At 41.3% G+C, this 16955-nt stretch overlaps 1 protein-coding gene across 1 annotated transcript in view; it reads right to left on the reverse strand.

Annotated features, from left to right (window-relative positions):
* Positions 1-16955, reverse strand: part of CSMD1 (CUB and Sushi multiple domains 1) — a 2644830-nt gene that overhangs the window by 805057 nt on the left and 1822818 nt on the right. The window contains exon 13 of the mRNA XM_082250071.1: positions 7999-8181. Within this exon, the coding sequence (XP_082106197.1) occupies positions 7999-8181 (183 nt within the window). The remainder of the gene's footprint in view (positions 1-7998; positions 8182-16955) is intronic.

The raw sequence follows: 16955 nt of genomic DNA on the forward strand, positions 1-16955 counted from the left end.
AGTAACATAACAAATTCTCCACGTGTCTACTGTCAAGTTAGAGTGCGTCCCTCCTGGGGTTTAAAGTGTTACTAAACCCACAAAAGTAAAATCAGTCTGTATTTGCAGTAAAGCATGCTTGTTATACTCACTGTGGAACCTAAGGGGTGAATCCTCTGCATTGTGTATAAAGACTGTGTGATTCTGTCTCTCTGCTCCTCCCCTTCTTTAACTGACTCCAACCTATCTCCTGGTAGGACAGAGCATTAGGAGTCAGGCTGCACATGCTCAGTTTGGTGTGTATTGCTAGGGAGTTTTTTTTTTTTTCTTGGCAGAGTGCATGCGATCAGCACAGGGCCAATCAGCACTGTCCAGACAGAGGATCAGGGAGGAATGAAAACTCCTCCTACAAGCTAAAATACCAATGCTTTCATAGTATTTTCATAGCATTTTTATAGTAGGCATGGGCTTAATGATTACTTGTTCGGTTCACAGCATAACTTTTGAACATTGCGAAAGTTCGAAACCAAATAACGAACCCCACTGAAGTCTATGGGAACCGAACTGGAAAAATCAAAAGTGACCATTTTGAAAGCTTATATGCAAGTAATTGGGCATACAATGGCATTGGGGGTCCGGGTACTGCCCTGGGGGACATGTGTTAATGAAATAACATTTTGTAAAGAAGGCAGTGATTTACTGATGCTTAAAGTGAAAGCATAAAAATGAGAAATAACAATAAAAATAAAACAAATATTTTAATATAGTGCCTGTGGGTTCCCTTAGTCTGTCTGTAAAGTGATACATCTGTACCATGTATAGAAGCTGTTGTAGCAATAATGACATTTATAAAGCCAAGAAAATGTAAATAATGGTTTTGGGAGCCAGTCTGTATAATGAGGCCACAATGTAATGCAATGGGAACAAGATTAGAGATTTTTTGGGTAAATTCTGGTGTCTCTTTTTTGCAGACTTTGGATAGAAGTAACAGGTGCAGAAAAACTGGGCTTTGGGTGCTGGTGGTGCCTTCACACCAAAACCCTATAGAGGTACTTTTGATGAAAGCGAGAATTGGCATTACTGTCAAAAACTTAAATGATTTGCACCCGTCAAACAGGTGCAGAAAAATTGGTCTTTGGGTGTCTGTGGTGCCTTCATGCAGTAACCTTATTGAGGTACTCTTGATGAAAACAAGAATTTGCCTTGCTGTCAAAAACTGAAGTGACATGCACCTGTCAAGCAGGTGCAGAAAAATTGGTCTTTGGGTGTTAATTGTGCCCATTAAACCTACATCAAAAACATTTTTCAAGATAAAATCAACACCCACAAAGCTAGGCAGCCTAGAAGTCTTGCAGAGATTCCACATCCTAAAAATACTTAATCAGCGACTTCAGAATCAGGGGCTTCATAGCTGCTGCTAATACAGGACTGATTAATTTTGATAAATGACAGCCAGTCCACAGAGTCTGTGGACAGACATGTTCTATTATCAGTAACAAAACCTCCGGCAGCACTGAATGCCCATTTGGAAAGCACCCTGAATACAGGGCAGCTCAGCAGCTCAATTGTATACTGGGCAAGTTCTGGCCAGTGGTCTATTCTTATGACCCAGTAACCGAGTGAATCGTCAACTGGAAAGCTCTCTATCTCTATTTTCGCCCCTAGATAATCATCCACCATATGATGCAGATGCTGCCAATGGGGTGTTGAAGCTGACAGCCCTAGATGCCGAGGACTAAAAAATTGTAAAATGCATCACTTAGGTCCCCTTCTCCAGCGCTCCTCTGTTGACCAATAGAAGCCTCAAAACTAAATTTTCCATGAGACTGTAACCTCGGGAAAGGCATTATATAAACTAATTTTTAAGGTGTCCTCAAGCAATTTCATCTTCTGTTCCCTCTGTTGGGACAGGATGAGTTCTGAGAATTTCCCCTTTTAAGGGTGGTCAAGGAGGGTTGCCAAAAAACAGTGATACTTTTCATATGGGCGGCATAGTGGTGTAGTGGTTAGCACTTTCACCTAGCAGCAAGAGGGTCCCTGGTTCGAATCCCAACCACGACACTACCTGCCTGGAGTTTGCATGTTCTCCCTGTGCCTGCGTGGGTTTCCTCTGGGTACTCCGGTTTCCTCCCACACTCCAAAGACATGCTGGTAGGTTAATTGGATCCTGTATAAAAAAATTGGCCCTACTGTGTATGTATGTGAGTTAGGGACCTTATATTGTAAGGTCAATTCACTTATGTGAATGTACAATGTATATGTAAAGCGCTGCGTAAATTGACAGCGCTATATAAGTACCTGAAAATAAATAGATAAAATAAAAAATATTCTCAGGTCCTTTTGCAGGCTTTGAAGCATGTGGGAGCCCATGCACCCCAAGTTTGTGGAGGCATAAGAAGCAGACTCCTCAGAGTCTCTGAGGATTATAGTATCTGGAACTGCCTCCTCCCAAGCACTTACTACCAAGGGTTCTGGGGATGGAAAACAATCTGTTAAGGGTTGACGTATGTCTTGTTCTGCTTTAATGCTTCCAGAACAACCAGATTCCTCCTCCTCCCCCGCCCCTCTACTCTTGTGTATTCTGTGGCGTGGCAAGAATGGTGTCTGTATAAAGCGAGCCTTGAGAGGAAAGTAAGTCCTCCTCTTCTTCCGGCTGCTGTGCCTCGAGTACCCTGTCCATAATACCACACAGAGTTTGCTCCAGCGGGAACACAACAGGGATTGTGTCACTGATACATTCATTGTCACAGCTCACCATCCCTGTTGCCTCCTCAAATAGTGACAGTACAGTGCATGCACCCTTTAACAGCAGCCATTGGCATGGGAAAAAAAGCCAAACCGTGTCATTGTGCTATACTCACACAAGTACTTGTTGATGGCCCTTTGCTGCATGTGCAGCAGCTGCAGCTTTGCCAAAGTCAAGTTCCACCTGGTGGACATGTCACAAATCAGGTGATTTACGGGCAGGGGGAAAATCCTGCTAAATTTCAGCCAACCAAGAACTGGCTGTTACAACTGCCTGAAATAGCTACAGACTCTTCTGGCCTGCTTTAGCAGATCTTCCAACCATGGCTACCAACTTTATGAATGCTGCTCCACCAAATTGAGGACATGTGCCAGAAATGGCACATGTGTCAACTTTCTCTTTCTAAGGGCGGACAGGAGGTTTGTGCCATTATCACACACCACCATTTCTGGCTCCAGCTGGCATGGTGTGAACCCCCTCTGGGCCTGCCCTTGCAGTGCTGCAAGAATCTTTGCTCCAGTGTAACTCCTGTCCCCCAGGCATACCAGCTGAAGCACTGCATGGCCTCTTTTATCCTGACTCATTGAATAGCCCCTTGAACGCTTAGGGGGTACTTGTGGTTCATAGGATAATTCAGCAGAGGAGGAGGACGGGGTGGAGCTGACAAATCTTGCATCATTACCACTAGCGGTATGGAAACATGGTGGCACAACAAGCTGCAGCACTGAGCTCTGTCCTGCATCCTTCCAACTTACAAGCAGAGTTACCCAGTGTGCAGTGAACAAAATATATTGTCCCTGACCATGCATGACCATGTTTCAGCAATAACCTGGACTTTGCGGCTGACTGCCTTGCCCAACAATGCTACAACATTTCTTTCCACGTGATACAGAGCCAGAATGGCCTTACATGAAAATAAATAGTGACAGGGAACCTGGCATTGTAGTACAGAATTCTGTGAATTCCCAGAAGGGGGCAGAATCCACAAGACAAAAAGGCAATAGTTGTAAAGCCAGGAGCTTTGACAAGCTTGAATTTTGATGCTGGGCATGTGGGTGGCAGTGACTGTATTTTTTTTTTCACTGCAGCAAATGGCGCAGAGACATTTGCCGGATATAGTCTACAGCTGGTCGTATGCTACTGGCAAATAAGCTTGGACACCCTTTGCTATACCATCATCCCTGTCAGTGGAAGCTTCTGAGATGTCATAAGGTATAGCAGGGGTAGACTGAGGTAAGGAGTGAGGAAAATCAGAATGGCATCCCTCTTGCTTGGCTTTCAGGTGTTCTTGCCAACAGGCTGAGTGGTGGGAGGTTAAATGCTATGTCAACCATGTGGTGCCAAAATTGCTGGTGTTTTTGCCACGCTTGATGTGCTCAAGGCAAAGTTTTCAAATTTCAACAGTATAATTGGCTGCACATGTGCTAAAAAAGGCCCAGACAGCTGAGCTGTAGGAAGTGGGCCAGGAGATACCAGCTTCAGAGTCTGGTTGATTAGGTTGGATGCTCTCTACTCTTCCATGATGGCTGCCTCGTTAGGGTTGTGCCTCACCCTCACTTGCCTCCCCTGTTCTATCCGGCACCCAAGTCGGGCTAGGGACCTTATTATCTTCATCCCCTCCATCCTCATTATCACTGGAGACAACTTGGCAATACGCTGCAGCAGGGGGGACATGACTGCCAATTTGTGTATCAGTGTTCTGGCCTTTCTGTAGGCTCATGTTCCTATCTTTCTCAACCTCATGACCAACATCTGAATCAAGTAATTGCTGTGCCTCATCAAGGAGCAAGTGACTGATGCTGTGTTAAAATAACTTAGCTGACTCCTCCATGCCCGATGCTGGGGCTATGGCAGGAATAGCTGTGGATAAGGAGGCGTATACTGCACACTAGTCTCTGCTTGGGTGACGGAGGATGAGGATGAATTAGTTAGCCAGTCCATTTGCTCCTCTGCATGCTGTGGCTGGATAACACGCGCAACATTACTAAACAGAGGAAATGATGCCCTGCCTGAGGACTGACCATGTCCACCTTTGCCTGTGGACATATATACTGCTGGCCCCCTCACAGTGCCATGGGGACATCTGCTTCTTCTTTTTGGCCTCCCAGACATGATGGAGGGGGGGGGGGGGTGCTTATTAACAAAATGTAATAAAGATAAGGAAATGTGTACATGTGGATATGTGTACATAAATGATCCATGATTGGATAGACTCATCATGACTCTGACAGTGCTATGTACCCCTTATTGGGCAAAACTTTCATGGCTTTAGCAAATCAGGGCTTCCAATGCACTGTGCGTCAATGCAGTGCAATGTGGTTGTTCGGCAGGCTAAACAATCGGTCGAACACCCCAACAATTTGGGTGTACGTCGAACGGGCGAACAGCTGATTTTCAGTTTGAACTCATGCTCGGGCTGAACCGTTCACCCAACTCTATTTTACAGTTAGGATGTGAAGATACCGTAGCATTATTTATGCTAAATATGTTGTTTTCACCCATTGGGTTCAGCAAACTAGGTTGCTTGCACAATGGCAATACACAAAATGGCAGCTTCATTAAAGCGGAACTAATGACCTAATACTCACCTTTCCAATGGTTCTGCAGTGGCATCTTGATGCCTTTTGATTGGCCGATGAGGGATGATGTCACTCCTGTGCACCCGGTGCTGTAAGCTGAGCTGTGCATGTGCAGCTTAGTTTACAGTGCTGGAGAAAACAGCTAGCAGGTAGGCAGGGGAATTTTATTTGCAAAATAGACAGTGCATGTCACTTCTATGATAAAAGCCTGACTGATCTTTATGTCTTACAGTTGGACTTCAGTTCCACTCTAAGCAACGTACATTATTTGTACTATATCTTTTTTTTTTTTTCTGTGATCAGCGATTTATTATAAATAACTCACTGTATTCTATGAATACAGTAGATGTTTCTGTTAAAATCGTTATTGGAACTGTTAAACTTAGAAGTCAGATTTAAATTGGTCTGCAAACATTTGTAGAGATAAGTAGACAGATTGTGTATGGTACTGTGTATGGTACTGTATTTGGTAATATACTTTATGAGCTCTCTCTTTTTAAGGTTAGTTGATATGATTGGAATGATTAAGGCTATATTTTATGAACAGGGTTTGATTCTCAATAAAGTGATCATTTGTATTGACTCCTTAGACACACGTGTCTCATTATCTAAGAATTGTATTAATGCATTTACAAAACATGACTAATTGTTTAAAAAAGTGTCTGCAACATCATTTTATTTATGTTTTTTTTTATTCTTCCCCTCTAATACACTTTACAGCAAGGTCAGAAGAATTATTTTTTGTGTGTTTCAAAAAATACAAAAAGAATTAAAAACATGCCTATAATTTATGACAACTTTACTTTGTCTAACAGTCAACCATTTTTGTTTTTCTAGTTATGAAATAGATTATGGCACAAACTAAAAGAATGGCTTGAAAAATGTGAAAACCAGTGACACTGGGTAGCATAATTATAAGTTCTAGTTCTCTGTCCTTAAAAACTAAATGGCAGAAAGGCTTCGCAAATGTAGGCAAAATGTCTAGTCATGTAATCCCATAGGTTAATGTGTTTTTTTTTTTTTTTTTTTACAACAACATACCTGCAGTGCATTGTATAATTGAACTGAAAACTGCTAGGATCGTCGACATGAGCCTTAAAACAGAGGTCAGAACACAAATTACACTGTTGACTCAGCATGAACCTCTGTATTAGGATTGTTTCTAAAAAGATAGATTTTACATTGCCCAATGACAAACTACTTTGAGAATATGATCTCTGACAAAAAATGATACACTTATATATAGTACATACATGGGGCTTTTTTTTTTTTTTTTTAACTCTGAGATACATTAATTAGGTGTCTCATTTTTGCATACACCTAAAGCAGCTTTTTCCTTTTTAAACATAAACAAATTGTCAATAATTAGCCTGTGTGCATTTTAATTTTCATTGCTACATTGCTTTATAGTATTGCTTTACCTTAAGGTACATTTAAATAAAGAACACTTTTATCCTTATATTATTGCATAGACTAGAATAAGAACATCTATCGAGCAGCTGTTTTGCTCTTTTAAACTAGACATATGTTATATTGTACTTATAATATAGTTACATTTTTTTTAAACTGCTGTAGTCACTATAACCTAAACTAGAAATGTAACTGTAAAACAGATAAATTATTATTGTAACAACTTTGTTTTGTAAATGATCCAATCCAATGAATAATAATGCTATAGTAATTATGGTAAACATTTTCATACTTAATTGAGCTGATTTACAATAAAAAGACAATGGCCTCACACATAAAGCCTGCTGGACTGATCCAGAGAAATCCATAGATTTCCCCATCCACATCAAACAGCACGGATGGAGGAATCTAGAATCTGACACTGCAACTGCTGGCTATTGTATTCCAACACCAGGCACCCAAGACTGTCAAAATATCTGAACAGTATTATTGGCTGATTGGCTGCAGTCACTGTTCAGCTAACTCTTTTCATCCTGGCTACTTCAATGTTTACATTTTTTTTTTGGATATTTCAGCAGAACTGGCTGAAATTCAAACCATGTATGGCCAGCCTTAAGCTGGCCATAGATGGGTTGAAATTCAACTTTTTTAGCATGGACTGGATAAATTTTAATCCATGTGTGGCCATGCCTGTTCAACAGAAGTTGATTATTAGAGGAACATCTGTTAAACAGGCTTACTGGAATTTTTCTCTCAATGAGCCTGGTGCAGCCAATTGCCTGCAGCTGCGGATCAGTTTATTCTGACAACAGAGAGTCCTGCTGTTAGAATACAATGTCCCAGTGGGGAGGATTACTCTATCCACCTTACTTGTGTGGATGGAAGAATCCATTCTTTTTTTTTTTTTTCATTTAGTATGCTGGCTGATCAAAAAAAAAAAAAAAAAAAAAAAAAAGAAAATTATCTATGCTCAGCTTTAGTTTAGTAAAGTTTTGTTCACTTTAAGCATCAAATCAAAATGTATTTATTTATTTATTTTAGTTTCTTCTTCTTCATATTATTTGTTATTCGTCAAGAAAACAACTTCATCTGGTGAATTAAACCTGAGTAGCTTAATATTATGTAAGGATAGTACACTAGCTTGGTGATAATCACTCCTTCAAATAATGAATCCTTTTGGAAGATATTGACTTGGAATCTTATTTTTTCTTTTAGATGCTTCAATCAGATAATATGCAGTGAACAGCTGTGTAATTTTACCAATATACAACTGAAAAGACTTACAGACACAACTTGGCTTATTTCCAGACCATTGATTATTTTGTTGACATGTGATTGTTTTTTCTCCAACAAGTTCAAAAGCTGCTTGACATTCAAATGTTAGTATGTCTCCATGGAGGAAGCTGCTGCCATTTCTTTTTCCATATACTGGAATTCCTGGGTCACCACACCCACCCTTGTCAATTTCTGAAAAAAAGAAGCAAGATAGACAATGCAAATAAATAAAACACATATAACATAGAAAAATTATTAGGTCATAATACGGTATTGGAAAATAGGTAGGACAAGTAGAATGAATGTAAAAATAGTGCTTGAAACACAAGGTTACTTATGACAAATTTACAAATGCCTACGGGAATTGTACAAAACCTGACATTTTCTAGTATTTTGGAAAATTACATAGTTTCTCATTTTATTTGCCAAATTTAACTTATATAATGGTACTTCTTTACTGTTGCTGGATAGCACAGATTTGCTATATAAGTCGTTTAGAACAAATTATAATGAAACTAGATCTAGACAGTTTTAACAATATTGACCAAAGCAGCGAGATGTAAGAAAGCATGATGGCTCTTGCCTGCTTTTCTCATCTAGCTTCAAGAATTATGGTGATACTTTAAAAATATAACTATTGACATCTAATGCTGAACAAACAACCTGCATAGAAAAAAAAAATCTGGATTAGGCTAAATTACTTATAGGCAATGCTTGAAATGTTCAACCAACCTAGTCCGCTCCATACATCAGTTCTGTTTTTTTTACAAATCAATAACTATTTTTCTATAATTAACATACAACATCTGCACCATTCTCCCCAAAGGAAATCAAGTTTGAGGCTCTCATTACATATTTAAATCTCTTTAGCAAATGCCCCCCCCCCCCTCCATGTATGTTAATACCACCTTCTATACACTTCAGCATCAACCAAGTGTTTCAAAGAAGAGAATAATCATTCTCAAAGCATCATCCTGATTTTGGTAGTTATTGGGCCCATCTACGGCTTCATGTGTGTTCTAATTCATATGTGTTATGCAGCTGAAAACCAAAATACAAAAATTTACGGGAGTGTTTCTTTTCCAAACTATACCAAAAATGCTATCATCCCCCAAATTTTGTAGGGTCATCATGGGGACACTATGCAAGGGGAAATCTCCACAAAGGGATAACAAACAGCAATAAAATGTGAGTGAAATATAAACATATCCATTTTTCTTGGTGAAAACAGTGGCAATATTTTGACTTAGTTAGTCTAGTTAGGGGGAGGGATATTATTAAGTGTTAGGATGACCTTGAGGGTCATAGTAAGATTTATATAAATAACATATATCATTGCTTTATTCACAAAGTCATCTATAATATTAACTTAGCAAGCTACCAATATTTGAGGTATGAAGATGAAAACAAACAGATAAGTGAAATTTTACTGCTACTCAAATAGGGCCAAGAGTTATTTTAAATCACACTACCTAAAGTGATTATAAATTTTATTTTTCCATTTAAAAAAAAATAAAATCATCTTTATACCTGCTTTGTGCAATGGAGTTGCACAGAGTGGCCCTGAACCTCAAAATCCCTGAACCAACAATGCTCCTGGCCCCTGCTCTTCTTGATTTGTGAATGGGGGCACACCTTGCTATGGCACCTGTGCTGCCTGAATCTATAGACACATGCAGTGTGGCTCGGCCCTGCCCCAGCTCACTCGTCACAGGAATTGAATGACAGTGGCTCCCACTGCTCTCAGCCAAGCCTGTGAGAGCAGAGAGAAGGGAGAGAGCCACAACAGATGGGCACAGCGCTGAAATGATTGAGGGCTCAGGTAAGTAAAATGGGTGATGGGGGGCATACTGCTACGTAAACGTGTTTTACCTACTGCAAGGAATCCAATAAGGTAAAAAAAATATTAAAATAAAAAATATTTAGAACCACTTAAACTACCTGAATATTAGTATGAATGCCTTTGCATATAAAATATAATTGTAAACACATTGAAGTTGATTTATTAAGGGAGTAAAAAAACCTACAGCAGAATGTTCACTTAACAGTATTTATGTTAGTATATATGGGAACCTTTGCTCATTTAAACACCCAATCATGAAGAAATTAAAAACAAAAAAACACATTTTTTTTATTTTGGAACATGATTGGTTGTATAAAGTGAACGCAGCTTCCCCTTATTTACTGAAGATTTGCTTTGCTAAGCTGAAAGTAGTAAAAGTAGACATTTGATGCAGTGCTTTAACTGATATAATCAGTCCACCATTTATGTCTGGAAATTATCCTCCATGTAGTTTTCTCTGGATCCTAGGTCAAGATGGCATTATGCTCCACCTCTGTGGGTGCTAATCTTGCCCTTGATATACAGGATCTAAAAGTTTAATTAGAAGAAAGTTGTATATACTTTCAGATGCTACAATTTGTCTTCTCTCTACAGGGGTATATCTTGTTTATCAGCATACTAATTATATAAATTAGTAATTTCTGTAATTAAGTAGTATTCCAAACTATTTTTAACAATGTTTAGGCAAAAACTGAATATTTTTATGATTTAAAATAATTGATTTTTGCACTGCAAAATAGTGACATTAATTCACCAAACACTGTACTAGTTAAATGTGAATTATGTCAAATACCAGTCACACAGCGGTATTTCGTTTTACTGACCATAACATAACATTTTGACCATTGGTAGTTAGGGAATAAAGGTAGCTGGAGCTGCAAATGTGGGTTGTTTGAATGAGTAGCTGTTATAGATAAGAATATAATAATGGAGCATATTAATTTTCATTCTCCTTCATTTAAAACTCCTGACTATTTATACAACACTTTATTTCCATTAAATTGTTTATTTTCTATTTTTATTTTGTAGACCTTTCAATGATGAACATTTTAAGCCCTTCTGTATCATTTTACATGTAACATATACAAGGGTAACATAACTGATGAGCCTAAAAGACATTTTTTACCATTTTTATTTTCAAAGAATCCAATATACTTGCATGAATAAAGTTTTTATTTTTATTTTATTTCTTCATTTTTTTATTGAAATGTACTGATATGGCTTACAGAAAGAGCTCTTGGAGCCGCCAACAGTTTCCTCTGTGTGTTTCGTGTTTTCAGCAATGTGGGGAAGCATCCATCAACCCTTCCAGTACCATTGAATACTGTACTGGGGACCACTGCAAGCTAGCAGAGTTCTTCACTCTGCTTCCTCCCCTCAAGATGGCACCACCACTAGCATATCTCAGGCAGTACAGGTTGACAGGGTGCATTAAGGTTTGCACTCCTCTCCCCAGGCTCGAGGCCTAAATCATCCCAGCAGTAGCAGCAGAGAGTTTCCAAGGAGCACTACGACTGGCAGTCCACAAAAATCCAGGCAGCGCTTAATGTCAGAACCCCTGCAGATTGGTGAACACGCTATTGATTCTTTTAACCACTAAGTGACTAGGGAATTCATAGAATATATTGAAGATTTACCAGCTGAGAATCTCTTTAACTGCTTCTATTATGAAAGATATGCTTGTGTCCCTCAAGGGATATGATTTGTTTCCTGTCCCAAATGAAAGCTGATATTACTGCTTTGGGGAGTCTGCAACATGGAATCCAAAATGGTGGATTTTGCTATTGCACATAAAGAGCTTGTAGACACTCACAATGATGCAGAGTAGGAAATGCACTGGAATTAGCGCAGTTTCTGCACATTTCAAACTAATAATATTAGTGCTACAAGCTCCACTAAATAGTGGGATAATTCCCCTAAACTATTATATAGAAGGCCTGTTGATGCCTACAAACTAAGTACAATGCATCCAGATGTGTCACCTCTTTGTTGGAGACAATGTGGATCCATGGGGAACTTATTACATGTCCTCTGGGAAATAAATCCATATGCAGCTCCTGGAAGGCAATTATTGTTTTAATATCATAAGTGACAGGGGTGCTCATTTTCCCGACTTTCTTCTTGGCACTATTAAGTCTAACTATAGATAATATCCCCACTCAGTATAGAACTGTAATTTCCTATAATCTAATTGCTGCAAGAATATTTATAGCTAACCCTTGGCAATTTACTAAATCTTTTAATATCATGGATGTTATATAAAGAGTTAAGACTCATTATATATATATATATATATATATATATATATATATATGAATGGTATTTAGCATTTTCCACCCAAGGCCTAACAATTTCAATTAAAAATGGATCAATTGTGATCAAATATTTCAATTAGCAGATTTGTAAGGATGAATAGAAAATATAAATAATATATAGATAGTTTTTAAGTGATGGTACTATAATGTTGTGTTGTACTGGTCACGTTGACCTATTGTTTCTTCCTTCTGTCTGTTTATTTGAATTTGTACACTTATAAAGGGCAGACCTTTAGTCTTTTTTTTCCTGGGCTCTAACTAAGATAAGAATACATTAATTGTAGTGTATGTACACATTTTCTTTTAGATCTGATGTGGGTAAAAATTGTATTTGTCATATGCTTTTTAAAACATGCTTAATGTTGTGTGAAAACAAAAAAAGACCGGATTGTTTTCTTGTCCTTTGACTATACTGAATTATGTATGTTTGTATCTGCCTTTATTTCTTTCTTTATTAAAAACTATTTGAAAGAAATATGCTGATATGTTGATCATATTGTCAAACTGACTGAATAAAAAAAGAAAAGAAACTATCAATGATTACATTTTTAATTAATACTATTAATAGATCACTATCAATAGAGAATGCATGCTGGTGTACTTCTCCCTGTCCTCACAGGAGAAAGAGATCTCCCACACTATAAGAATACAATAGTACATTAGTGTAGCACCCTCCTAGGTAGGTGCCAGGGGTCTGTCCAGGAAGGGAACCATTCCACTGAGAGTCAGTGGACAGGGGCTAGCACACACAGCAAATGAGAAAGGGGGTGCCAAGTTGAGACCCTGAAGAGTAATTTGAACAGGAGCCTTTTCATCTATCTTCACTTCTGTGGCCAGGTGAAGCAGCAGCCTTGCCGCATACACTGCAGCTAATTGTCCTCAGAATTGTGCATAGTTCACAGTTGGAGTATCACACTCATCCTTTCTCCCATCATAGTTCAAAATAAAACAAAAAAAAAAAAAAAAAACAAATCCCCTGGACTGTTCATTGTCTGAGCCAAGAGTTAAAGTGATAAGTTTTAACGGACTGTTGCTATGGGTAACCCAGGGGAATCCAATCTCAGCAGCTCCCTAGGGGGCAGTGCTACATTTGGGGGCTCATCCGCAATATTGCCCTGGGTTACCGGAATGGTTGCTAATGGCAACGGCCGAAGAAAATTTCCTGTAATTTCGTGTAATTTTCCTCTCAAGAATTGTGTTATAATGCTCAAGAGAAGTGTTAGGCCTGCTCTACAGGAGATAGGGAGAGTGGGAGGAATAATAAAATGCATAATAATGGTTGTCCGTGGCAACAAAATAATTCCTGTCAGAATCACAAATTATTTGTTCAAGTGATGTGCTGGAAAGCGGGAGAGGTGCATCTTACTGTGAAAATGGACTGTGCCTGCTTAACAGTAAATGGTGCAAGTGTGGATGGAGAAAATGGTGGCCCAGGGCACGTGGATCAGTGTGTCGGGGCCATGTGTGCCAGAGCTATGCAGGAAAATGTTGACCGAGCATCCATTGACAGCGGGACATTCTTTCAAAATAGTAGCAAAGTGGATGCTGTACAGAAATCTATTGACCATGCATTTAATGACAGTGGGGCATTTTCATACGACAGTATGGCGAGTCTTGCTTGTACAAGTGCTAAGAAGAGAAATGTTGGCCATGCATTCGGCAGCAGGACAATTCTACTGACTAGCAAAGAGGGTCAACAGGCTCAGAGTGAGGGAGGTGCAGTTGGAGCCCTGGTACAAGCAAGGATGGCAGATGCGTGCAAGCTGAGAGGCACGGTCTGCTTTACAGTAACTTCCATGCAGGCTATGCTGAGAGAGAGCAGCACCGGAAAGGGTTAATGTACAGCGCGGGAAAGCGCACACTGGAAATTTCTGCCTAGCAGGAGGAGCCACTGCCAATCTAGAGATGTGGGCGGAGATTCAGCTCATGCACAGCCAATCAGGAGCAGGAAGGAGAGTCTATAAATTACTTCCACCTCCAGGTGGGGCTGAGAGGGAGACAAGTGTGCGGAGGAGCAAGATGGCGAACAGACCGGAGAGCCGAAGACATCCACCCTGTGGGGTACAGGGGTGTGGATGGTGCACCGGAGGTGTGGAGCACTTGGGCCTGGTATGTAGTCAGTGTCTGAGTGTTACCATGCAGGTGCAAGCTTGGAGCCAGTGCGGGCACTGCGGCAATCTGCTGCTGCGGGCAGAGAGGAGTGAAGGTCGCCCCAGAAAATTGAGTGTGACATGGGAGACCGGGGTCACTCATGCCCTGTTGGCTGCACAGTTGGGGCCTCTCTTGGGCCATGGAAGAGGAGGGCTACGGTTCATGATGCAGTTGGAGTCCATGCAGTCTGTCAGTAGTCCAGCGTGCACATGGAAGGAGACCAAAAATTCGAGCCTGGATGCATGCAGGCAGTGCGGGCTGGGGAGAGGCCACCTGGTGCATTGAAAACTGCAGCGGCAGAGAAGAAGTCTGCTCCCACATAGGCAGAGGGGAGAAGATGGCCAGCGGCGACCGGGAGTTGCTAGTGTGAGTGTGAGCAGCAAGGAAGAGGCTGGGGTCATTGATGTGGGGTCTCCCAGCTTCCAGAATCGGTTCGGATCCTTGGAAGAGGGATTGGATGTTTGGAAGTCTGAGGAAGAGGCTGAATGGGACTGGGGGTCCGGAGATCAGAGCAGTCCAGCCAGTCTTGGCTCACCTGAAACTGATGAGGAGGTTAGGGATTCAATGGTGCAGGGACAGTGCGTCAGAAATCTGGGGTTCTGGGAGGCCTACGCTAATCAGGTCCCAGATCTATCCCCAGCTAGGAACTATGCCAGGGCTTTTGGGATCAAAATGAGGCCTACGCCTCCCTCATCCAAAGAGAAGAGACCCCATACTCCCCAGCTGGGAGAGGTAATCGGAAGCTCCTCCTCAGATTTTCAAGGATGCAGAGGTGGACACAGAGGAAGGTGGCCTTAGAGTATGGGTATTACTATCCCTATCTTAATGCTAGAGATAGAGGCCAAAAGAGAATCCTGGTGTGATGAAGCTATATGGGACTTCCTCTTTGTACCCAAGCCATACCGCAATCAGTCCAGGCTTGACTTGTGGAAGACTTTCCTATCTGTGAAAGCTCAATGGAACCATGGGCGGGCTATCTATTTGGATCGAGTGGAGGTTCGCTGCCCAGATGGATCGGGCCAGGCCTGGGCGATCTAAATTCAGGAAAAGTATGGGAAGTGCGGATTCCTCATCCGGATTTCTACTGTTGAAGAAAACACACCAAGTTCAATTAAGGCTGGCTAGCCAATGCCTATTTTCTCGAGAAAAAAAAAAAAAAACATATGCTACAGTAAAGGAACATTCAAGTCCAATTCTTATTGGGGCTTATGCCCTATGTCCATTACGCCTTCCCCTTCTATCCTTGTATAAAGGGCTTGGGGACAATTCAAGACACCACTGGCTAGTGGACTTGTATTAGAGGGCCGACCCTCTCAGGAGAAACACAGAGACTGAGATATGCTGATCAGAAGATCCTTTGGGCCATCGGGCCGGGATCATGGATTACAAATGTGTTGAGAGTTCAAGTGAACTGCCTTTGGGCCAATGGGCCAAAAATGGTATTTTGTGAGTATCTGCCTGGAGAAAGTTGTCGGTGCTCCAGGATTTTTTTGATGAGGGGTGCTTTTGTGCCAGAGGCCCCCGAAGATGCAACCACAAGTCCCTGCAGGACTTATATGTTGTCCAGGCTCTAGCAACCAAGTCTCTGCAGGGAAGAAAGCTGGGTGCTGAACAACTGTGGTGGAGAAGATACTGCAGACACCCATCCTTTTTTCTGGACTTAATAGAAGATAGTCAGTGATAGGTTCAGGATTGTCTTGGAAGAATGATAGTGAACCTCGTGTCAAGACTGACCAATGGATGCCTGTTAGGCTATTAGTCAGGGGTGCAGGATGAGAAGGCCGCCCCCGAGGGGAGGGCTTATATGGCTATCTTGAGTTGTTCTGTACAAATATAATTTCCTGCTTGTGTAATTGGCTCACCAATTTTCCCAGAAGTCTGCCTAAGATACAAGTCAGATTTCAGGCATCCCCTGCAACAAAAATGTCATTTGTGGTGAGATTCTCCCTATAGCAGTGATGGCAAAACTTGGCACCCCAGATGTTTTGGAACTATATTCCCCATGATGCTCATGCACTCTGCAGTGTAGTTGAGCATCATGGTAAATGTAGTTCCCCAATATCTGGGATGCCAAAGTTTGCCATCACTGCCCTATAGAAACATGTCTAAAGGGATGCAGGCCCACCAGTGAATGTCTAAATAGTAGTAAGTAATATGCAGTTCCAACTAGTACCCAAATCTTAGACAGTGGATGGTTGAAGGAAAATAATATTTAAAAACTGGGAGGACTATTGCTACCAGGCCTGCTATTATTCATAGGGGTATCAGGCCACGAGTGTATTATTTGTGGGATTTCCTTTAACCACTTGCCGACTGCCGCATGACTATTTACGTCGGCAGTCAGCCCCTCACAGGCAAAGTGACGTAGATCTACGTCGCTAGCTTGTGAGGGTCTAGGGAGCGAGCAAGCGCGCGCCCCCGGAGGTGCGCCCCCGCTCCCGCTCCCGCGTGGTCACGGACCCCCCCCGCGCGTGTGACCGGCAGACCCGATGTCCGCCGGTCACTCGGCGATCGTCGCTGCAGAGGTAGAAAGTCAGGCGGCTGATGTAAACAAGCCGCCTGTCATTCTCCCCTGTGTAGAAACAGTGATCATACGGTTCTACTATGTAGGACCGTTGATCACTGTTCCTACAGCTCAAGCCACAGCCAATCACAGT

This window comes from Pelophylax lessonae (assembly GCF_965119305.1).
Source record: "Pelophylax lessonae genome assembly, chromosome: 3".
In the NCBI taxonomy this organism is placed as follows: Eukaryota; Metazoa; Chordata; class Amphibia; order Anura; family Ranidae; genus Pelophylax; species Pelophylax lessonae.